At 53.6% G+C, this 23,916-nt stretch overlaps 1 protein-coding gene across 5 annotated transcripts in view; it reads right to left on the reverse strand.

The window, feature by feature from the left end:
* Nucleotides 1-1,038: 1,038 nt before the first annotated feature.
* Nucleotides 1,039-23,916, reverse strand: part of SIPA1L3 (signal induced proliferation associated 1 like 3) — a 234,864-nt gene continuing 211,986 nt past the window's right edge. For all 5 annotated transcript variants that reach the window (XM_038529024.1, XM_038529020.1, XM_038529023.1 and 2 more), the window contains 6 exons: nucleotides 16,508-16,673; nucleotides 15,638-15,887; nucleotides 13,110-13,253; nucleotides 6,406-6,541; nucleotides 4,589-4,670; nucleotides 1,039-3,315 (listed from right to left, as the gene is read on the reverse strand). In XM_038529024.1, coding sequence (XP_038384952.1) covers nucleotides 3,172-3,315; nucleotides 4,589-4,670; nucleotides 6,406-6,541; nucleotides 13,110-13,253; nucleotides 15,638-15,887; nucleotides 16,508-16,673 — 922 coding nt within the window. In that variant the 3' untranslated portion in view covers nucleotides 1,039-3,171. The remainder of the gene's footprint in view (nucleotides 3,316-4,588; nucleotides 4,671-6,405; nucleotides 6,542-13,109; nucleotides 13,254-15,637; nucleotides 15,888-16,507; nucleotides 16,674-23,916) is intronic.

Genomic DNA, 23,916 nt, shown 5'->3' on the forward strand with positions numbered 1-23,916 from the left:
GCGCCAGGAGAGGATGTGAGAACATCTTGTTCCACCGTTCCCATGCTGGTGGGGGGAGGGCGCACGGGGAGAGGATGGGGCCTCAAGGAGGGCGGGGACTGGAAGAGTGTCTGGAACACTCTAGAATTTTTAGGAGATGTGGAAATAGCTGGTCCACCTCCTCTGGAAAAAGGATATATACCCGTTTTGGAAAGAGATTTTTTTGGGGGGGGGGCGGGGAGGGGAGAGGCTGAGTCAGAGAAGCATCAGGTTTTTAGCTCAGAGATGGAAGACCCAATGACAGGTGAGGGGGTGAGGTGTAGCCACCTGGCGGCCCCGTCGCGAGGCTGGCTGCTCCTCGGTCCGGACTTCCCGCAGGAGGCCAGACCTTGGATTTCACGTGCGGTTGGTTCTGAGGTTCCGAAAACCAGTCGGACCGTGATCCCCAGGTCACGCTGCGAGGCCTTCCTGAGGGCAGGGGCCGGGCCGGGCCCAGGGCCGAGGTTAGGGGCGCCCCCGCCTCGCTGTGCGCCCCGAGGGCCTGGAGGCAGGGCCTGGTCTGCACCCGAAACCGCCCACCCGACGGGCAGGGGAGGCCTCCTCCCATCGAGGGCGGGGACATGCAAATGAGCCGGCGCCGGGAGGGCGTGGCCCGGGAGGCCGCCGGGGGAGGCAGGGGGCCCTTGGCGCCGAGCCCCCCGCCGAGAACCGATTCCGCGAGCTGGAGGGCCCGCCGCCTGTGCAACCTCCAGATTTCCCAAAGTTTGACCACTGATTCCCAAACCGGCACCCTCCGTGGGCCTGCTCTGGCTTTCTGGCCGCCAGAAAGGACTTCCTCGGTGCCATCTCTCTCTTTCCAACTTGAGGACTTTCTACCCTCTGAGTGTTGAATTTCTGTCGTTTGGGTTTCAAGGAAGGGGAGTTTGCAAGGCTGGTGCTTAGGGAAGTGTGTGTGTGTGTGTGTGTGTGTGTGTGATGCGTTTGGGACAAGGGGGATGATGCTGGACCACACCCTCCCATCAGTGACTCCAGGCAGCTGCCCAGCTAGTGAACACAGAAGCCATTTCTATGAAACATTTATTTCCTTTGAAACCTCCAGAAACATGCCAGAAAATTTCAAGACAGGGATAGGGGGAAAAAAAAAAAAAAGACAATGGAGAATAAAAAAAATCCAAACGAAACAAATCAACATATGAAAAAACCCCTATCTTCAAACCTTCAGATAGAACACCAACCTCAAATTAAATAGTTTTGCAGAGATCCTTAAAAAATAACAGAAAACAAAGCCAAAAAATCATAATTTACACTTGTCAATGTACATGATTAGGTCCCCAAAAACGATTCGAATGATCTGAAGATGTGAGGAGAACTTAAAAAAGGGGGGGGGGGGCAGCCTCCAGGTTAGGGTCTGAGGGAAGGGCACCTCGTGGTCCTGGAGAACCCTTCCAGAGAGGGGGTGGGGAAGAGGGGCGGAGAGATCACAGTAGTTGGCCAGGGCTGAGGATCACACAGGCCCCACTTTGCGGCCCTCCTCTCACTCCACGGGGGAGGGACAGGCGATGGCAGGTCTGAGGGCTTCCTGCGGGACTGCAGTGCTGCTGGGGTCAGAGGTTGATGGCAGGGAGACAAGAGTGCCCTTTGCTCTTGCCCCTGCCAGCCCAGCCTGGCACCTTCCCGTCCAGCCTGGCACCTGAGTGCCTGTGTCCCGTGCGGTCCCCACAGCCCCCTTCCCTGAGGTTTCTGGCCCCCAAGAGAAAGCGGTGGGGTCTCTGGACAAGGGCTGGGCCACCTGGTGCTGGCTTCCAGCCCAGAGAGTGCTGCTTGGAGCGGGGCTAGCCGCCCCCCCTCGGCCTGCTGCCTCCCCAAATGGGAAAGCCCACCGGCCTGCCCACCCTGACTTTACCCCTTGGAGTCCTCCCACTGAGTCCCAGCCCATGGGGGGACACGCCTCGATCCTCAGCGTGAGGTTGGGGGGGATCCACAGATCGTGGCCATACAAGCCTTGTTCTGGCGCAACTCTACATGAAAAAATAAATATATATATATATATATATATCTTTTTTTTTTAAAGGAAAAAAAGAAACTCTTGTTTCCTGGGTGAACAGCGTAGTACCACTCTGGCTTGGCTGACTGGCAAGCTCCCCCTTATTGCCTTTAGAGAAGCAGCGTCTAGTGGGGGCTCACAGCAAAGCACTCCCCGGGGAACACAGTGAGGGTGTCCGATGTCCGCTTGGTTGAGAAGGGAAACCACCACCAGAGAGGAGATGAAGGCTGTCTTCTGGCCAGCCCTGACCCCGGCCGTGGAGCCCCTCCTGGTGCCCGGGAGAGGCCCTGGCTGTGCGGTTGGAGCTGGTGGGGCTGGGGGAGGGGAGAGATGAGGCTTTGCCGCCTGGGCCAGGGCAGGAGCTGGAAGGGGGGTGGCCCAGGCACTGTGGCCTCTGGTGGTGAGGGGCTGATAGAAAAAAAGACTTGTATAAACGGTCCCGAGTGTGCAAATAGAGTTTCCCCTCAAAGATGCTGCCTCTGGATGCTGGGGTTTCCTCTCTCCATCCTGGGGTCTCAAGAAAAGAATATTCTAAGAAAGTGCTCCTGGCTGCTTTTTGGAAGAATAAGGTCGGAAGGGGTTAATGTTCGTGCTTTTCTGGAGCTAGTGCACCGGGAGTGAGAGCCCTGGCCCTTTCCACACAGGCCCTCCTCTCTCTAGGGGCCTGGGGGGAGCGCGGGCCAGTTTCACACTGGTTTTTCATGCAGGGGGCTTGGCCCCACAAGCCCAAACTCTGTTGTCCGCGGTGAAGAAACCTGGTTTGTGGACTCCTGGAGCTGCGGGGTTTGGAGATGCACTCCTGCCCTCCCTCTGCCCCTCCTACAGCTTCTGAGGGCTTGGTCCTCGGAAGAGGCTAGACGGGCCGCCTGGGGCCTGGTGTGGGCGCGGTCCAGTTCCCAGGGACCAGAGATGGGCGGTTCCGAGGGGCCCTGCGACCGCACCAGCTTGTGGGGCTGTAGGTCCCAGCAGACCGCAGCTCCCAGCCCGGTGAGGCCCACTGCCGGCCGGTGGCCGCGTCCGCAAGGAGGGCAGTGGGGCCCTGGCTGGGTTGTCTTGGTCACACCTGCACGGGCAGGCAGCGAGCTTTGGGGGCCGGGAGAGCAGGAGCCCCCAGCTGGCCCGCGCAGGGGCTGGGGGGCTGCTCCGCGTCACAGCTCCTTCTTCTCCCTGCAGAAGATCTCCGCGAACTTGCGCAGCTGCTCGCTGGCAGCCTGCGACTCCTCCTGCAGGCGCTGGTTGTTCTGTCGCAGGCTGGCCACCTCGGACTGCAGCACGGCCTTGTCCTGCTTCTCCTGCGGGGCGGGGCCGGCGTCAGCGGGCGGGCGGCCGAGGCCTCCTGAGCCAGCGGCCAGGGTTCAAATCCCAGCTCTGCTGCTCTGCAGCTAGGTGACGCTGGGCAAATGGCCTCATCTCTCTGGACCCGTTTCCTCAGCTCTTTGAACACAGATCTCACTGTGATTCTCACCCCATTTTACCCTCTGGCCACCCAACTCAGGGACTGCTGTTATCCTCAGATTCCTGGGAGGCAACCGAGCCTCACACAGCGAGCGGGCAGCAGGATCGGAACCTGGACCCTAGGATTCTCGTGCTTGGCAGCTGCACATTTTATCCTGCCACCTTTTTGCCTTTTACCCAACAGTATATAAAGCAAGAAATAAAGGTTCTCTGCCCTTATTTCTTTCCTCCTCCTCCTTCCGGGAGAGAAGTACAATGGACGATTTAGAACGGTGCCTACTAGATTAACCCTCTGACCCACAGATTTTTTTTTTTAAAGCATGATGATGTTCTAGAAAACATTCTGTAGTTTGCTTAGTTTTTACCGTTACTAGACTCCTACTACTAGACTGCTTTAGTATGTAGTAAATACACAGACTCTGGCTAATGTTTTAATTGGCTGCAGAATATTCCACCTGCACGGGTGTCCTGTCCTTTATATAACCGCTCTCCTGGGGCAGCCCAGGTGGCTCAGCAGTTTAGTGTCACCTTTGGTGCAGGGCCTGATCCTGGAGACCCGGGATCGAGTCCTACCTCGGGATCCCTGCATGGAGCCTACTTCTCCCTCTGCCTGTGTCTCTGCCTCTCTCTCTCTGGGTCTCGCATGAATAAATAAATAAAATCTTTTAAAATAAACAAAAAACAAAAACCACTCTCCCGTGGAGGGACTGCTGCCCTGGCACCAAGTTTTTATTGCCAACAGAGCAGCAATGAACATCCCTGCTCACGGGTGTCTGTGCCCATGCTTGAAATTCTGGACAAATTCCCACCAGCCCACTTGCTGGATCAACAAGATACATGATCATATTTTTAAAATAAATGTTGTCCAACTTCCCCCCAAAAAGGCTGGGCCAATTTATTCTTCCTCCAAGAACTCAGGAAAGTTTCCTCGATGTGCTCACCAAACTTTGGTATTGTCACTTTCTACTCTTTACCTGTGGCTACATTCAAAGCTGGGCGGTCTCCTCTAAAATGCAAGGGATGGGGCGGGGGGCGGGGGCTTCAGCCCAAGTGTCTGGGAAGCGCAGCAGGGAGGCGCACACCAGAGGGCTGGCTGCCTGGTGGCCTTACCTTCTGGAGGTCGGTGTGCAGTTGCTTCAGCATCACCTCCAGCTGGTACACCTTGCCTGTCAGATCCAGGGGAGGTTCTTCGCTGCAAAGACAAGGGACAGGGTGAGACCCTAGGGCTCCCAGGACCCGGGGACGGGTTCCGGACCCACAGCTGGGAGGAACACGAGGTCCAGGACCCTGTCGTCCCTGAAGTTCTGGGGAGTCCTTTCCTTGCTGGGTCCTGAGGGGTGCCTGGAGAAGAGGCGCTGGGGAATCCAGAAGCCAGTCCTGCTCCCTGCCATGCTCTACCCAGACAGCGTACCCCTATGGATGTGGATGGGGCTTATGGCAGCCTGTAGAAGGCTGTGTGTGTCTGTCCTGAAGTGTGCCTTGCCCCCAGGCACGGACCATGCGTGTGCTTTACGGAGAAAACCTTCCCAGGTGTGAGCACCTTACATGGTGTGATACCAAGAACCCGCCCCACAGGCATCCAGGGAGCACCCAGCAAACCTGGGCACTGCGTCTGCAGGGGGCGACTGAACAGGATGGCCTGCCCCTTGGGGGATGGGGACAAAGATGCCGACAAAGATGATGACAGTGCACCGGTTTGGAGAGCCCGCCTTGCACTGTGCACAGTCTCAGTGTAACAGAGTTCCCGGCCCAAAGTAGCCTGGGAGGTCACCGTGTCACTAGCCCCTGGACAGGGCAGCGAACTTGGCCTGTGGTCCTCCTCTAGCTCCCCAGCCCTGGCTTGCCTGGCCCCTGCAGAGGACAGCTGCAGCCCCCACCAGCCCCTTGGGGAGGGGGGCGCCCCCCCTCCACTGCTCCACAGGGCATTGTAGGGGGTCCAAGATTGGGGTGGGCTGCAGCAAGGGAGAGGGGGAGGACTGGGCCCGCCTGCTTTCCCCTGTCCCAGTCCTGGATCCTGGGGACCCCGGGGATCCCCAGTTGCAGGTGGGAGAGGGACCCCGCTCAGGAGGCAGGGAATCCAGGAGCTGGCCCCAAGGCCACAATCCTGCCATTCCCACACCCTGCTGGGTCTTCCCCTCGCTGCAGCAGCACCACCTGCAACCACCTCATTGCTGAGATTACAGTCGGGCCACGTCTTTGGTGGAAGTTGAGTTCCAAAGCCAGTCAAAGAGAGGTGTGAAGGAGAATCAAGAAACCCCAGAAGAGTCAAACTTTCCCTCGAAAATCCCTTCGTTTGCCCATAAAGCACAGAGGGCCACTGCCATGTACATAAGCCTGCCTGGGGAGGTGTGCACAGGAGTGTGACGTGCACTCTTGAAGTTCACGGACATGCAAACGTGCCCTTTCCATTTGGTCTCCCACTTTTTAATCGTATTTTCTGCCAAGTGAGCACAGACCGGTTGCACTAAATGCGATATGTCCGGCTCCACGTCCTCCTTCCTCGCTGGGAAGCCTCACAAGGAGACAGCTTGGGCCTCAGTCCACGCTGGGTCCACAGGGAGCAGCTTGGGCCACCGCAGGAGAGGTGACCACGTACATAATTCAGGTACCCGTAGAGGAGACCCAGGAGTAGACAGAGGGGAGATGAAAGGCAGGGAGAAGCGGTGGGGGGTGCAAGTGGGGGGCACTACTTAGGTTGTAGTCATCGTATGGATGATATTGATTACGGTGTCGTCTCCATCCATGGGGGTGGGGCTAACCTGGACTCAGTCACCACTGGGTCCCAGTGTGTGGATTCCTCCAAAATCTGTCAGGGGACGGGAGTAGATGCCCATCCTGCTAATGCTGGGCATGCCTGCCACCGCGGGGGATCTGGGCTGTAGGGACTCAGGCTGCTGGGCCACCAGGTATTCCCAGACAGATCTTACCTCATGGTAGGGGTGGTCCTGGGGGTTGGGGGCCCCCTCTCCAGGCTCAGGTGGCTGTGGACAGGACTGTGTGCAGGTGGGATCTCTGGGCTCAGAGCTGGGTCGTTGAGGGAGAAGAGCGAAACAGCTCTTTGCACTGCCCGGGAGAGGGGAGAGAGAGAGAGAGATTTTTTTTTTAAAGATTTTATTTATTTATTCATGAGAGACACACACACAGAGAGGTAGAGACACAAGCAGAGGGAAAAGCAGGCTCCACGCAGGGAGCCCGACATGGGACCTGATCCCGGGACTCCAGGATCATGCCCTGCTCCAAAGGCAGGTGCTAAACCGCTGAGCCACCCAGGGATCTGAGAGAGAGAGAGAGAGAGAGAGAGAGAGAGAGAGAGAGAGAGAGAGGGAGAGAGAGAGAGAGATTTTTAAGAGAGAGAGGGAGAGCGAGGGGCTGAGGGAGAGGGAGAGAGAGAATCTCAAGCAGAGCCCCACACGCGAAGCTCAATCTCCCAACCCTGAGATCATGACCTGAGCCGAAATTAAGAGTCAGATGTTTAACCAACCGAGCCACTAGGGTGTCCCTAATACTTACTCTTTTTGGAAATATTTTTTATATGGACTGTTTCACACATGCCTGCGTGCAGGGAAAGGACCATCACGAGTCCTCACGAGCCTGTCACTGTTTCAACTGTCAACATACTCTGGTTTCCTCTCCTACATGCTCTTTGCTTTTTTAATTCCTATTTATTCTTTAAAGTCTCCTGATTGCTCCTCTCCTTTTTAACAACAGCTTATGGAAGTTTAGCTGACACACAACACCCTGCATGTGCTGAAAGCGTCCAGCTTGGCAGGATGTGGCACATGTGTCTATACTCTGTGCAACCATCACTGTGACAGGAGCACGGACTATCTGTCACCCTCAAGTCGCTGTGCTCCTCAGTAACCTCACTCAATTTTCTTTTTTAATTTTTTTATTTTTTTAAATTTATTTTTAATTTATTTTTTATTGGTGTTCAATTTACTAATATACAGAATAACACCCAGTGCCCGTCACCCATTCACTCCCACCCCCCGCCCTCCTCCCCTTCTACCACCCCTAGTTCGTTTCCCAGAGTTAGCAGTCTTTACGTTCTGTCTCCCTTTCTGATATTTCCCACACATTTCTTCTCCCTTCCCTTATATTCCCTTTCACTATTATTTATATTCCCCAAATGAATGAGAACATATAATGTTTGTCCTTCTCCGACTGACTTACTTCACTCAGCATAATACCCTCCAGTTCCATCCACGTTGAAGCAAATGGTGGGTATTTGTCATTTCTAATAGCTGAGTAATATTCCATTGTATACATAAACCACATCTTCTTTATCCATTCATCTTTCGTTGGACACCGAGGCTCTTTCCACAGTTTGGCTATCGTGGCCATTGCTGCTAGAAACATCGGGGTGCAGGTGTCCCGGCGTTTCATTGCATTTGTATCTTTGGGGTAAATCCCCAACAGTGCAATTGCTGGGTCGTAGGGCAGGTATATTTTTAACTGTTTGAGGAACCTCCACACAGTTTTCCAGAGTGGCTGCACCAGTTCACATTCCCACCAACAGTGTATGAGGGTTCCCTTTTCTCCGCATCCTCTCCAACATTTGTGGTTTCCTGCCTTGTTAATTTTCCCCATTCTCACTGGTGTGAGGTGGTATCTCATTGTGGTTTTGATTTGTATTTCCCTGATGGCAAGTGATGCAGAGCATATTCTCATGTGCATGTTGGCCATGTCTATGTCTTCCTCTGTGAGATTTCTGTTCATGTCTTTTGCCCATTTCATGATTGGATTGTTTGTTTCTTTGGTGTTGAGTTTAATAAGTTCTTTATAGATCTTGGAAACTAGCCCTTTATCTGATATGTCATTTGCAAATATCTTCTCCCATTCTGTAGGTTGTCTTTGAGTTTTGTTGACTGTATCCTTTGCTGTGCAAAAGCTTCTTATCTTGATGAAGTCCCAATAGTTCATTTTTGCTTTTGTTTCTTTTGCCTTCGTGGATGTATCTTGCAAGAAGTTACCGTGGCCGAGTTCAAAAAGGGTGTTGCCTGTGTTCTTCTCTAGGATTTTGATGGAATCTTGTCTCACATTTAGATCTTTCATCCATTTTGAGTTTATCTTTGTGTATGGTGAAAGAGAGTGGTCTAGTATCATTCTTCTGCATGTGGATGTCCAATTTTCCCAGCACCATTTATTGAAGAGACTGTCTTTCTTCCAATGGATAGTCTTTCCTCCTTTATCGAATATTAGTTGCCCATAAAATTCAGGGTCCACTTCTGGATTCTCTATTCTGTTCCATTGATCTATGTGTCTGTTTTTGTGCCAGTACCACACTGTCTTGATGACCACAGCTTTGTAGTACAACCTGAAATCTGGCATTGTGATGCCCCCAGATATGGTTTTCTTTTTTAAAATTCCCCTGGCTATTCGGGGTCTTTTCTGATTCCACACAAATCTTAAAATAATTTGTTCTAACTCTCTGAAGAAAGTCCATGGTATTTTGATAGGGATTGCATTAAACGTGTATATTGCCCTGGGTAACATTGACATTTTCACAATACTAATTCTGCCAATCCATGAGCATGGAATATTTTTCCATCTCTTTGTGTCTTCCTCAATTTCTTTCAGAAGTGTTCTATAGTTTTGAGGGTATAGATCCTTTACATCTTTGGTTAGGTTTATTCCTAGGTATCTTATGCTTTTGGGTGCAATTGTAAATGGGATTGAGTCCTTAATTTCTCTTTCTTCAGTCTCATTGTTAGTGTATAGAAATGCCACTGACTTTTGGCATTGATTTTGTATCCTGCCACGCTACCGAATTGCTGTATGAGTTCTAGCAATCTTGGGGTGGAGACTTTTGGGTTTTCTATGTAGAGTATCATGTCATCGGCGAAGAGGGAGAGTTTGACTTCTTCTTTGCCAATTTGAATGCCTTTAATGTCTTTTTGTTGTCTGATTGCTGAGGCTAGGACTTCCAGTACTATCACTCAATTTTCTTAAGAAACTTTTTAGAGGTACCCGAGTGGCTCCCCGCACTGGCTCCCTGCTCAGCGGGGAGTCTGCTTCTCCCTCTGCCCCACCCCCTGCTCATGCTCTCTCTGTCTGAACTAAAGAAATAAAATCTTAAAAGAAAACTTATTCTGGGGCAGCCCCGGTGGCGCAGCAGTTTGGTGCCGCCTGCAGCCTGGGGTGTGATCCTGGAAACCCGGGATCGAGTCCCACATTGGGCTCCCTACGTGGAGCCTGCTTCTCCCTCTGCCTGTGTCTCTGCCTCTCTCTCTGTCTATGAATAAGTAAATAAAATAAAAAAATAAAAAAAAGAAAACTTATTCTGAAGTAGTTTCAGATCTTCAGAAGAGTTGCAAAGATGCTGGAGAACTCTGGCATCCCCTTCCCCCAGGCTCCTCCGATGTTAACGTCTCACAGATCCAGGGTACGGTGACGAAAACACCAGTTTCTATCAGCCACACTGCACACGCGATCTGATTTCACTCATTTTCCTATCTTTTTCAGTCCTAGGACCTACTGCAGGATTACACACTGTGTTCAGTGACCACAGCTCCTGGCCCTCCTCTGACCTGTGACAGTTTCTACTCAGGGTTCGAGTTTCAGGACTTGTACACTTTTCAGGTGTACTGGTCAGGTTTGGTGGAAAGTCCCTCAGTTTGGGTTTGTCTAATGTTCTGACAGAGTTAGGGGCAGAAAACTGGAGAAGTGGTGTGTCTGACTCACTGCATCATACCAGAGGTCTGCAATGTTGACGTGTCTTTTAAAAAAATATATTTTATTTACTTATTTGAGAGAGAGAGAGAAAGAGAGAAAGAGCAGGGGGAGGGGTAGAGGCAGAGGGAGAAGCAGGCTCTTCTATAAGCAGGGAGCCCTAAGGGGGCTCAATCCCAGGACCCCAGGGTAATGACCTGAGCTGAAGACAGACGCTTAACTGACTGAGCCACCCAGGCACCTCAGGGGTTGATGTGTCCTGTTACCGGCAATGGTGACCTTGATCCCCTGGATAAGACACTGGCCACCAGCCTCCTCCATTGTGAAGTCACTACTGTTCCCTTCCAACCCTCACTCTGTTGGGAGTGAGAGGCTGAGTCCAACCCACTCTCAGAGAGGGGAATTAAGCTCCACCTCCTGGAGGGACAGAGATAAAAGTACTTGTGGACTGAGCAATCATAAATATTTTGGGGTAGATACTTTGAGGCTATATAAACACCTTGCTTCTGCTTAAAGTCTCCCCACTAATTTTAGCAACCATCAATCACTACTGTTATTCTAATGATGACTCCCTATCTTTCTCATTCCTTCTAGATTAACTGGAATCCTCTTATAAGGAAGAGCTGTCCATATAGCCACCCTTTGTTTATTCACTTGTCTACTTACAGGAGTATGGACTCATGGACAGTTATTCTATTCTTGGGGTTAGAATCCAATACTACTACTATTTAGTTGTTTGACTGTTACAACTTTGGCCATTGAGAGCTCTTCAGGATGGCTCCTGTGTCCCCCTGACATGCCCTATTCCCCGCGTGCCTCCTATCATCTCCTTACTTTCTAGCACTACAAGATGTGATCCCCTTTGCTTTTTTTTTTCTGGAATATTTTGAAATAAACCCCAGGTATCTTTCTATTTCCCCCATAGAAGCTTCCCTCACCAAAGCTACCATGCCATGAATACACCTGCTGAAATTCATAATTCCTTTAGTCTTTTTCCATTTGTTTGAATTACACAGGATAACCCATATATATCTTCACTGAAACAAACAAGCCAAGCTCCCAGTGAGCTGAGACCAGCCTGACTCCATCCCACTGCCACCCCTCTCCGTGCTCTGCAGGGAAGTCACTGCCCCTGTGGTACTGGTGGATTTCCTTCCAGGCCTTTCTGCTGCACCGTCCCACATCACCCATTACCTAATCTTTTCTGTTGCTGCTGTGGTTCATTTATTAATTTCATAAATGAGAAGGAGAAAGCTCCCTGGGGGACTCTGATGTGCGGCCTGGGTGGAGAACCAGGGCCGCTAGCCTGCTCCCCAAGCTTTCTCACGTGTGGTGCTGACTCCTCAGGCATGGGGGTGGGGTAGGGTGGGAGTGGAGTAGGGGGGCTAAATGGAGTGGCTATGGGGGATGTGGCTCTGGCTGCCCCAGCCCCTCCCAGAAGCCCACTACTGGGGTCGGTATCTAGACAGCTCTGCCTTCTAAAGACAATACTACAGTTGCTGGTGGCATCTGGGTCTTCGGGGAGTGGCTTGGAGCCTCCCAGCTGCTTCCCACAGAACCCATGGTCTTGGCCCTGGGAGGCCCGGACACCCGTGAGGAGAGAGGAGGTGGCCCCGCTGCCTGGCTCCCGGCATTCCTCCTGGGATATGCCCGCACACCCCTTTATACCCCCATCACATAAAAAGCCAGCTGCTCAGGGAACCCAGACAGTGAGGGCCCCTGAAGGCACCTGTGAGACTCCCTGGGGCCCCTGTGGAGATCTGGAGAGGACAGGTGATAAATGCCCTCAGATTCTCTTCCTGGATCCTGACTCTGGAGTCAAAACTCGAATGTCCTCGGGGATGTGCAGGTGCTACAGATGGTGACATTCATTTTTAAGTGCAGCCAAGTCTATGTAAATCCATTAATGCTATGATCACCTTGCTGTAGGAGCTACTATCTCGGCTTTACAGATGAGCAAACTGAGGCAGCAGAGGCCAACCACTCGTCACAGAGCTCATCAGATAATGAGGGATGGCTAGCACTCTCTGCCATTTCCTGCAGGAAGCCCTCCCTGATACCCCACAGTCTGGATTAGGCACCTGCTCTGGGCTCCCTCAGCCCTGATCACTCAGGGCCACTGCTGTCTAGTGATGAGTCTCTTTCCTCCACTGGCCTTGGAGGGTAGGATCCGGGGCCATCTCAGTCACTACTGGGAGCCTAGCATGGCTCAGAGCAGGATCCCTCATGATCTGTTTTCCCTTTTTCCATAAGAACAAATCCCAAATGTTTGTTGGGCATGTGGCCTCACTTCCCAGCCTGTCCTGAAGCTATCAGGTATGGCTGTGTGCGATGCTCTGGCCCCTGGGGAAATAAATATAAGGGATAGTGTCAGGCTTGGGCATATGTCCTCTGTCCTGCTGCTCAGAGCCGCACACGATGGCCTGAGCTCCAGGAGCCATCTGGGAGCGTGAGGGCGAGGCCTCCCCAGATGAGCCAGACCAAGGAGCCTGCACCCTGATGCATCTGTGCAAGTGCCACCCCAGCCCCAGACCACCCGCCCCAGGAATTTTTACCCGAATAAAACCTTGCATGTTGGAAGTCGATGTTAATTTGGGTTTACAGCCACTGGCAGCCAAAGCAAATCTAAATACAATTTGGATTATCACATGTTTGCTCTGCGGTATAGTAGAAGGTACTGTCTGGTAAGGGCTTGTTCTGTGCCTGATGTGTTTTACACACAGTGTTTTCACCTAATCCTCACTGCAGCCCCAGGCATGTGCCTGTTGTGTCGATCAACAGACCAATACACTTGCCCTGGACTGCAGAGCGAGCAAGAGACAGGGCAGGATGTGAACCCTGACCCCTCTAATTCTGGATCCCGAGTCTGTCCCACTGCGAAGCCCCAAGTTCTTCCGCTGAGCCTTCTTGGACAGAGCAGGGGGTAGGGATCGGGCCAGGTTGGGTGGAAAGTGCCTACCTTCGTAGGCCTTGGCCGCATTCACCAGGCTGGACCACTCAAGGCCAGCAGCTGTGTCAGGCAGTGGCATCATCCCGGGGTCAAGGCGTCGCAGCGGCCGTTCCCGGCCATCGGCCAGTGAGAGCTCCGAGGCGGAGATGGTGGCTGGTGGGGAAGAGGAGATGGGAGAAGGGGGGGGAGAATGAGAACGTGAAAGGAACAAAGATATTAATCCTTTGTTTTACTTTCTGTATGGTTTCCGTAATGCTTGTGTTATAACACATACAATTAAGTAAGTACGTTACAATCATCAGAAGATGACAAACGCCAGCAGGTCAAGGGGAGTGTCAGGTGTTTATGTGGGTGGGAACGGGGTGAGAGGGACAGAGTGGCGGGAGGTGAAGTCAGAGGTGCGGGCTGGACTGTGGGGGCCTCGCAGGTCAGGAGGACGTTGTCTTTTACTCCAAGTGGAATGGAGCCACAGGCTCTGAGCAGCCAGGGACATGACCTGATGTGGGTGCTCACAGGCTCCCTCTGGCTGCGAGCGGAGGTTGGACCCCATGGGGGTGGGGAGCAGGGAGGGAGGGAGGTGGTGAGGAGGCAGCTGGGGTCCAGGAGGGAGAGGAGAGTGGACAGGACTGGGTGAGGCCTCAGGGGCGGGGGCAGCGGGGAGGAACAAGTGGCAGCTCCTGAAATCATTCTGTTTGTGCCACCAAATGAACTTCCTGAAGAGGGGATGGGAGCGTGGGCCAAAGAGAAGGGTGCAGGGTGACCAGGATTCTGAAGCTGGCCCTGAGATGGGCTGGCCCTGGGGGTGGGCCAGAAGTTTGTTTCTGGAGGTGCGGCATGGAGGCGGCAGGGCCAGGCTGCAGATATAAACCAGGGTCGTCAGCGTGTGTTTAGGGTCTGGGTGCGGCAGGGTCGCTGCAAGGAGACCTGCTGGGTCCCTGTATGGAAGGCCGGGCAGAGAAAGATGCCCCTGGAGTCTCTGGTGTTGGGAGCGCCAGCACCAGCAGCTGCATTTGCTGCAGCCAACGGCTGGGCTGAGTCCCATGTGCTGGGCGGAGGCCCCGGGCCTCAGCTTGCTGATACCTCACAGCTGCCAAAGGGGAGGGGACAGAGGACAGCAAAGAAGCACAGAGGTCAGGGGGTGACTCAGGCAGGCAGAGCAGGGCCCAACCATGCTGGGTACAGCACTGGGACCATCCCCCAGCCTCACCTCCTCCTAGTAGTGGGAGGGAGGTGCTCCTACCCCCCCACCCCCGTGTTGTGGAGGGGGAAACCGAGGCTCAGAGCGAGATGCCTGGCTCGCAATGACACTCGTTGGCAGGGGCACTTGGCTTTGAACTGCGTGGTCAGCTGCTGACCCTGCTCTAAGCCCAACCCCGCGAGGCTTTGGGGTTTAGTAGGTCCCTGTTAATACTCTGTTCTAACCCTGCTCTCCGGGCCTGGGGCACAAGCCTGACTCACGGTGGATTAAAATGCTTGCTCCAGACGGAAGAATATAACAAAATAACAAACAGCCAGCGCTTCTCAGTGCTTACTGTGCATCAGGGATTGTGCTAAGCGTTTTCCACGTATTAACACGTCTGAGTCTCAGTTTAATGCAGTGAGGGATAGGTTTGCCTTGAGCTGAGATGGGGGCGGAGTAGTACCTGGCTTTGGGGAGGCTCCCCTCAGTGACCCAGACGTGGCCTTCTGCCAGAACCCCTGGGGTAGACTCCTGAAGTCACACCCTGTCTGCATCGGAGAGAGCTGTGCAGGTGCTGCCTGTCGCACACTGCACCCGGGCAGGCCCCGCAGACCCTGGATTCAGGCTGGTGCTCTGCAGTGATCATGACGTCAGGTGGGGCAGGGAAGGCCGGTAAGTAAACAGTCCCAGGCCCATTTGGGTTGGGTTTTGCTGCTGTGTGCTTGGCCCAAACTTCTCAATCACCTCTCAGTTTGGGAAGCTTTGGGGTTGTGAATAAGGGATTGGAGGAGGATGGATTGAAGGCAGGCCCACCCCGGCTGGCGCCCAGGTTTTGACTGGGGCCCCCGTCGTGGGGGACGCGCGGTAAACAGTCGCTGGATGAATACAAGGATGGATGAGTCACACCCTACACCTCCTCCCTCCAACAAGAGTTGGCAGACTTGGGGGGGGATATCAGGTAAGTAAATAAACATTCACGGAACCATCTGCTTGGTGCTGGAACAGGGAGCTGGGGGAGCAGCTAATGTAAAGCCTGATCCCCAGGGCCCTCCTGTCTGCAGCCTCGGGGGCTGACACCCTCCCTCTGGCCTCAGGTGACTCCAATCTTCGGGCAGTCCAGACTTCCAGCTAGGTGACCCTCCAGGAGACCCCCCATGCTCACCTAACAATCCCCAGCTCTGTGGGTGGCACCCAGTGCCTAACCATCAGGACCCTCCCGAAGCTCCCATGAGCCCCAGCTCCTCACCTCGGCCGACACCAACACTGATGACTTCCAGTGTACACTGTCCCCCGGTCCCTGCTTGCTTCCCAAGGCTGGCGAAACCCCCCCACTGGCCCCAGGGTGCCCCAGGCTCACATTTCTTCTCTGGGAAGCCGTTGCTGCCGGTTGTGGGGACAGTGCTAGGGCTGCTGCCGCCCGGCGGGTGGGGGTGCTGGTGCTGGCGTCGGGCGGGCAGCGTGCTGGAGGGGAAGGCGCAGGTGCTGGTGAAGAGCACGTCACTGGGCAGGCCCGGCTCCAGGCTGGCGGGGTTGGCGAAGCTGGGTTCCCGCCGCCCGCTGCACAGACTCTCATCTGACAGCGTCCGCTGCAGGCTCTTCTGTGGTGACTGAGGAGGAGAGAGGGACCGTCATGGGGCGTGGTCGTGGCCTGACTCACTGTCACCGTCCTCTCCCCTGGGGATCCCTCCTCCCCTCCCAGCACCACCTGCCTCTGAGAGGCCAGTGCCCCCCTCCTGCACCGGGTCAGGTCAGGGAAGGTGGTGTGACCTAAGTGCAACTTAGGGGAGCCAGTCATTGATGAGGACCACTGCGGACAGCTCGGTCCCACAGGAGAGTGCGGCAGACTAAGGGACCTCGCCTCCACTCTCGGTCCCTGAGGGTTGGGTGGGCGGAGGCTGCTTCCACTCAGGCTCCGCTCGGGTCATGAGAGCCAGTAAGAGCATCCCTTTCCAGTAGCTCGAGCTGCCCTAGTGCGGACGGGCTTTCCCACGTGCCTGCTCAGGCTGCCTTATGCTGTGATTTGGTCCCCAACTAATGTGACGGCCTGACTCCTGGCTCTGAAGCCACATACACCCAAATGGGGCTGGCAGGTGCCACAGGTAGAGGCCACTGGCAGGAGAGGCCAGAGTGACCTCAGGGAGCTCTGTCCTCCTCCCTCGCCCTCCCACAACCACCTGGCCCTCCTGATTCTGACTGTGTGGGTGCGGTGAAGGAGGCCTCTACGTACTCCCGCATCTCTCTCCTGCTCAGGCGCCAGGTTGTCCATGATGATGAGTTTCTTCAGGTCGTCCTCGATGGTGGATTTGTAGTTCTTCCGTGGGGAGCGGAGGTCTCTGAGGGATGCCCTCAACCGCGGCTGCCCGAAGACGTTTTTCGTACTCGTGTCCACCTGCCTGGAATGAGAAGATGAGGGTCAGAGGGGCCTTGGGGAGGCTCGAGCTGCTTCTCAAAGCTGTCCTGCCTCAGGAAGGCAGGCCGCCACCGCGGAAGGGACCGCAGCCTTCTCCACTCCACCTGCTGGAAGCAAGCAGCAACAGGGGCCACGTCTGTTCTCTCCACTGACTAGTCCCACAAGACTTCCTGCGACCTGCCTGGGGCCAAGCCTGTTCCAGGCAGAGGAGACACAGCAGTGAACATGGAGCTGACCCCCAGTTACGGAGATCCACAGCGAATAAATGACCAGAAAGAGAGATCCCATAATGTGAGGCAGAGAGGAGGTCTGAAGAAAGATAAAGCCAGGTAATCAAGTAGGGATTGGTGGGGATGGGACATGGCTCTTCTGGGGGGTGACAGCTGAGGGAGCCCGCAGGGTACAAGAGCACTCCAGGGAGAGGGAAGCAAGTCCTGGGCTGTGAGGGGGTCAAGCCCGGTGACAGAGGCATGGAGGAGGCCCACAGGTTGGTGACGTGAGTGAGGGGACGAGTGGTGCAAGGTGAGGTCTGGGAGGGGACGGGATAGGAACTCCTGAGCCACGGAGGGGACTTGAGCCTGCTTCTGGGAAGGAAGCCTCTGAGATTCTGAGCTGGTGGGTGGGAGGTCCTGATTTGCATACTGGAAGGATCACTGATGGCTGGACAGAAGAGTGGCCCTCAGTGGGGCCAAGAGCAGAAGGGAGATGATGAGCAAGTTCCTGCAGTGTTCAGGTGGATGAGGGTGACTAGGGCTTCCAGCCACGGAAGAGGGATGGGGTCTCGGGGTGTCTCACAGAGGACCCATCTCCTGGGAACCAGGTCCCCACAGGTGAGTGCTGGGCTGCAGACAGCAGACCTCTGGCCAAGTGCTCCAGAGTCTGTCATCAGGTGTCCCTAACTTTCGTTTCTTCATCTGTGACATGTGGGAAAGAGAGTTCACGAATCACGGGGTGGCTGGGAAGATCTAGAGACAAGGCACCTAAACCCTGGCCAGGGCCCTGGAGCCCCTTCACCACCCCCATTTTTCCACTGGGGCTCCCATTTCAGAAACTGGCCTGTGAGTCCAGGTCACTTGGATCACCATCTTCGATGCTGACCCCATGCTGCCTTCCAGAACACTCTGGCATCTAAAAGCCATCCCGGCACAGCCTAGGGTTAAAAGCAGGAGTGGTGGTGGTGGACAGGCCTGGGTCTCTCTGCTCCCGCTGTGGGACTGCAGGCATGTGGCACCACCTCTCCGATCCCCTGGAGAACATGCTGACCTCACAGCACTGCGGGGATTGCTGCAGAGTGCCCGGTGGCACCTCACAGAGCAAGCGCTTGGGTAATGAGGGCTGGCCCTGAGCTGCCCACACTCCTCGGCTGCTCCCCTACCCCTCTGCTGGCTCCGCAGGCCATCACAGCTCCCCACCCCCAGCTCCTTGGCCCTCTCCTGGCCACGGCGCAGTCTCCTGGGGCTCCGTGTCCTCCACTCCTGGGACTTGCCCTGAGGCCTCCTCTGGCCTTTGGATTCTGGCTCAGCCATTTAGGCTCAGATCTTACTTCCCTGGTGAAAACTGGGTCCTTGACCTGAGGTGTCCCAGGAGAGAAATAATGACAGCTAATAGCCCTACCCGTGTACCAGGCCCTGTCCACCATCCCGAGGGCTCCGTGTATGCTAACTCATTCAATCCGCACAGCAGCCTCGATTACTATCACCCCCATTTTACAGACAGGAGACTGAGATGCAAGGTGACTAAAGGAACAGTTGTCCAAGGTCACATAGCCTGTGTGAGTGGAGGAGTCAGGATTCCAGCCGAGACCACCAGGCTGCAGAGCCTACAGGTGTCACCTCTGTACTTGACTGCTGTGTTTCTAGCACAGACATGGCCTAAAAAAGATGTACAGTGAGGGGGCTGGAGGGCTTGGTTGGTTAAGCGTCTGACTCCTGACTTCATCTCAGGTCATGATCTTTGGGGTCACGGGATTGAGCCCCATGTCAGGCTCTGCACTCAGTGTGGAGTCTGCTTGAGATTCTCTCTCTCCCTCTGCCTCTACATACCCCACCAATCCCAAATTAATAAAATCTTAAAAAAAAAAAAAGGTATAGTGTGTGTGGAGCATAATCGCAATTGATTTAGTTAATATTTATTTATTAAGATTTTATTTATTCATGAGACACACACACAGATATAGAGAGGCAGAGACACAGGCAGAGGTAGAAGCAGGCTCCATCCATACAGGGAGCCTGATGTGGGACTCCATCCGGGGACCCCAGGATCATGCCCTGAGCTGAAGGCAGATGCTCAACCACTGAGCCACCCAGGCATCCCAGTAATATTCTTTTAAATGCAGGAAAAAAGTTCTGGGGAAATTATGAACAACGATAAATGAACTCTGGGAAGTCAGGTGTCTTTTTAGGAGGTAGAAAAACAAGGACTTTCAGTTTTTACCTGATACCCTTCTGGACTATCTCAATTTATTTTACCATAAGCACATGCCAGAATAATAGTCATTTCAAAAACTAGCTTAAAAACAGGTGACACCTGGAATGCATCATTTTGTAACTCAAGAAAGAAAAAGTCTTTGGACCCAGGAAGAAAGATGTCTCGGGCTCCTGAGCATTTTAAAGTTTGCATCTTTCTCATTTTCTCAGCTGCCACCTTGGGGTTTTAACAAAAGGAGCAAGAGAGTGCGGCAAGTTTTTCCCTGTCAGGTCGTATTCTTCCCCAAATTAGAATCCCAGGTCTAGGGTAATTCTGGCTCCATTACAGTGTTCTCTGAAGTGTGTTCTCCGGGCAAATGAAAGAGCTTTAGAGCCAAAAGAAAGAAATACACAGAGAAACAGAGGAAGAGGGCTCACCCCTCCCCCTTCCAAAGGGAATTCACAGTTTTCCAGAATCTCCTGCAAGGAGGGGGGTGGGGTATGTGACTTAGTGCAGGGCATGTCACCTGCTGTGCCCATCTCCCCTGGAGAGGGAGCAGGCCAGGGCTTCAGCCTGTCTGTGGCAAGAAAGGGACACTGTTCATGAGGCTGTCCCTCTGGGAGGGGCGCAGAGCCACCCACAGAACACTATGGAACATGTACGCTTTCGGACCTAGGGGCTCTACTTCTGGGACTGTGTCCCTTAGGGAGGCCCACATGAACCTAGGTGTGCCAAGGATATGAGGACGCTTCCTGGGGTCCTGTGAAGCAAACACAGAACTGGCCAGCAGGGGAAGGGAGAGGCCCCACAGAATAATGCCATCTAGCTATGAAAGAGAAGTGGAGCTGATTCACATAACACAGAAAGAGGTTGTCCCAGGTATGTCGGAGGAATGAAGTGGTAGGTACAATGTGAAATCATTTTCAGAAAACAAAGCTTACACATTGCTTAGTTTGATATATTAAAATTCACCAAACTCTCAGCTCCAAAAGATGGGCAGGTGGGGGGATTCATTTTCTAAAAATGTACCTCACCACAAGCCCATGAAATCCTTGATAATCTGCTCTGCCTCTGCCCTCATCCCCTTCCATGGGGGCCTCTCAATGTTCCATTAGCATGCCAGGCATATTCCTGCCCCAGGGCCTTTGCACAGGCTGTTCTGGCTGCCTAGAGTTGCCGTTCCCAGCATTCCCCATGAATGACAGCTTCTCATCTATCCAGCTTATTCAGAGAAGCCTCCCCTGACCACTCAACCTTCTGGTGTTCCCTTCCAGCCCAGGTGTGCGTGATCACACAATCCTGTATGTTGCTTCGCTGTGTTCATCTCCTGGTGGTTTGTCATGGGCACTGTGTGTTTGTGGTCCCACTCCCAACTCATCTGCAGCCTTCTGCATTCTGTTGTGTTGGGAATAGGGCTTGCCACATTGCAAGCACTCAGCAGTAGCTGTTCCATGTGAGTCACATGGAACCAACCATCCAACCAACTGACCAACCAACCCACCTGCTTCTCTACCTATTTCCTTCCTTTCAACCTTCTATTCTTCTTCTTCTTCTTTTTTAATTTATCTAAGTAATCGCTTCAACTCATGACCCTGAGATCGAGTTGCATCCTCTTCTAATGGAGCCAGCCACGCCCCCTCCTCCTTCCTTTAAAACAAGTTTAAATAACTTTTATATAAGAGGAAAAAGTAGAGAGATATTGTAAAAAGTTAAGCCAAAAGAACACAAGTATTTCTTCCTTGCTCTGTTTTTGTGTTCATTTGCTAAAATTGCCTTCTCAGCTCCTAGGTCCTCCAGGACTCTAATGGGGCATTCCTGATTCTGCAGTGGAATCTGCAGAAGAACCTGCTCACCAGAAGAAACCATGCTACAGTCCGTCTGTCCCCTGCAACCCTCCCGGCTGCAACCTTCACCTCCACACACATTTCATCTGCTGTAGGTCCCGTTGGCCTGATGCTATCTGTGTGCTGCTGTGATGTGTCTAAATGGGGAAAGCACGACGGAACTCAGTTCGGAGTCAACTCGATCATTTTTGCTCTTACTCTCTTTCTCCTGGGAGAATTTCCCAATGTCATTTCTAAATTGCAAATTCCAAGCAGTAATTTAAAATGGCATTAATTCCAGGTTAACAAAACCAACCAGACTGGGTTTGTACATTCTGATCTTTTCTCTTTCTCTCAAGATCTCTGGTCTTCATGATTGTTGAAACCTGATGACCCCCGAGGACAAAACAGACTACTCTTGACTGTTCAAAAGGAGGAGATCACCTCCTCTGTGCTAACACGGAATGGTCACCAAGATATGAAGGGGAAAGAGCAGGTGCAAAAAAGCAGAGGTGCAGAGACGGCACCACACTTGCAGATGAAGAGGGGTGGCGGGGAAGAAGCATATGCAGTCACCGTGCTTCGTCATGGCTGGGACGTTTCGGGCCGGAAGCAGAAGAAATGAAGCCATGGTTGCGTCTGGGGAGGGGGCCTGAACGGCTGGGGGCCGGGAAGGGAGAGGCTGGGTTTGCACTGCCAACCCTTTGGTGTCTGGTTTTTATGCTGGGCTTGGTGTACCCTTCGCGATACAGATAAAGAGAACACCCGGAAGGATGTGCCTTCTCTCAAGGTCCTGCCCAACAGCACCAGACATAATCTCTAATTTGCCCACGTTGTCTGGACTTGGGACATTGTCACATTGTGGAATTAAACCACTCACAGCAGAAAACAAAGACGACAACTTACAAAGAAGGCTCTGCACTGAGGCCCCAGACAACAGTGATTCTTTCTTCCTGTGACAGGAGGGCCGGAGGTGGAAGGCAACCAGTGGCTCCGACTTGGCTGGGCCTGATCCCAGCTGACTCTGGGCTCTGGCCTCCAACTGGGGCGGCTCCCTTGGGGCCGAGTTAATTAAGCTAATTAGCACCACTGTCAGCCTGTCTGCACTGGGGGCTGTGCCAACGAGGCTGGCGAGGATATGCAGCAGGTCTGTACTTCAGGTGGCAGGCAGATATTCCTGGAAGGATGGCTGGGAGAGGCCTGAGGAGTCGGGGGCTGCCCTGCTATGGGGTGGGGATATTGGGGAGAGGCTTTCCCCCTTGCTCCTTCTGCAGCTGTACTGAGCTGGACCTAAACCTGAGGAAGGAAGGAGGTGTCAACTATTAGATGCCAGTGCGTGTCAGCCCAGCCAACAGCAACTGGGTATTTCCCTATGACTTGCTGAAATTCTCATGTCACCTCTGGGATACAGGTACTACTGTCTTCCCCTTTTGAAGCTGGGGAAACTGAGGCACAGTGAGTTGAGAACACTCAGAACCCGTATTTGCCAGATGCTCTGAGCCACCTCGATTCACTCATAATGGAAGTGGTGCTCGATACACATGGTTCGTGGTAGTAGCGGCTCCTGGTGACAAGGGCCTTCTCCCCAAGGGCTGGTGTGTCTCGTGTGTGGTCGCTTTCTCTCCTCATGCCGGCTGTGAGAGACAGGTTCTACTGTCACTTCACCCTACAGGCAAAGGCTGGCAGTATGGGGAGGTTCGGACACACAGTGCTGGTGGAGCTGGGATGTGAACGGATGTGGTCTGACGCAAGGACTGCTCTTGACTGCAGTGACGAAGCTTGCCTCCTGAGTGCTCACCCACTCCTGGGCCCCAGGCTGCCTTCACACAGGTCATTTTGGTTCCTTCCCTCAGTGGTGCTGGACAAGGACACTTGGGGCCTGGGTCCTCAGGTGTGACCCTGGGGCTGGCCCTCCTGACCACACAACAGAGGCCATTTCTGGAGGGTCAGCCTCCTCCCTGTGGGGCCAGGGGCCAATGGGGCCTAAGCATGTGTGTCTCACAACAATCCTATGTGGTGTGGCTGGCTGGTTTGACACTCAGAGAGAAGTGGTGTCAGTATGGCCATTCTCTGGAAGAGCAGAGGCCTGTTCCTGGTTGTGCCTACCTTGTGAAGGAGGCTTCTCAGGATGGCTTAAGGGCCAGTCCACAGGGGCATCTCCAGCCCAGCAGTTGGGTTGAGACTGGGCCATCGAGGAGGTAGTGCCCAGGAGAGCTAAGGGCTACTGGCTCCACCTCCCAACCTGTTGGCCTCCAGCCTGGCCTCTCCTGTCAGAAGGGAAACCTGTCAGTCCAGTCACACCCTCACCTGTTAAGCCCTGTGCAGCAAGAATGTGGTGCTGGGAGCCTCAAATGGATGAACTCACTAAATCCTCACAATCCTGGAGCCAGGGATGACTGTCCTCCCAGTTTAAAGAGAGGGAAAATGATGGCAGGGTAAGCAGCCAATGGATTCCCATCCTGATCCTCACATGCTGCTCTGCCCTCTCATGACTGAGAGAAGGCAGGCCAATGAATTAATGAGTCCTGGGATGAAGTGGTCAAAACAGGGCTGTATGGCCATCCCCTGGAACAGAGGTGCTGGTCTGTCCCTCCCCAAGGATTGGCCAGGGCCTGCAGCAGAAGGGCCGAGCATGGGAGACAGAGCATAGATTCACTGTCCTTCACTAGCTCTGTCATTCGGTCAACTAGAGCAGGTGCCCAAATACAGAGGAAACTGTTCCCTCCAAGAGACCAGTCCTCAGGAAACATGAGTTGTGGCCCTGGATAGGAGTCCTCCTTGTCTTTCATATAAGATGCTCTGTTAGCTACCTTGCTGGATGCGAATCCTAGCGCTGCCACTTCTGGCTGCATGACCTGGCTCTATACTTCTTTTTTTTTAATTTTTTAAAAGATTTTATTTATTTATTCATGAGAGACACAAAGGGAGAGAGAGGCAGAGACACAGGCAGAGGGAAAAGCAGGCTCCATGCAGGAGCCCTATGTGGGACTTGATCCC

The sequence above is a fragment of the Canis lupus genome, chromosome 1 (assembly GCF_011100685.1).
Source record: "Canis lupus familiaris isolate Mischka breed German Shepherd chromosome 1, alternate assembly UU_Cfam_GSD_1.0, whole genome shotgun sequence".
NCBI classification, from domain to species: domain Eukaryota; kingdom Metazoa; phylum Chordata; class Mammalia; order Carnivora; family Canidae; genus Canis; species Canis lupus.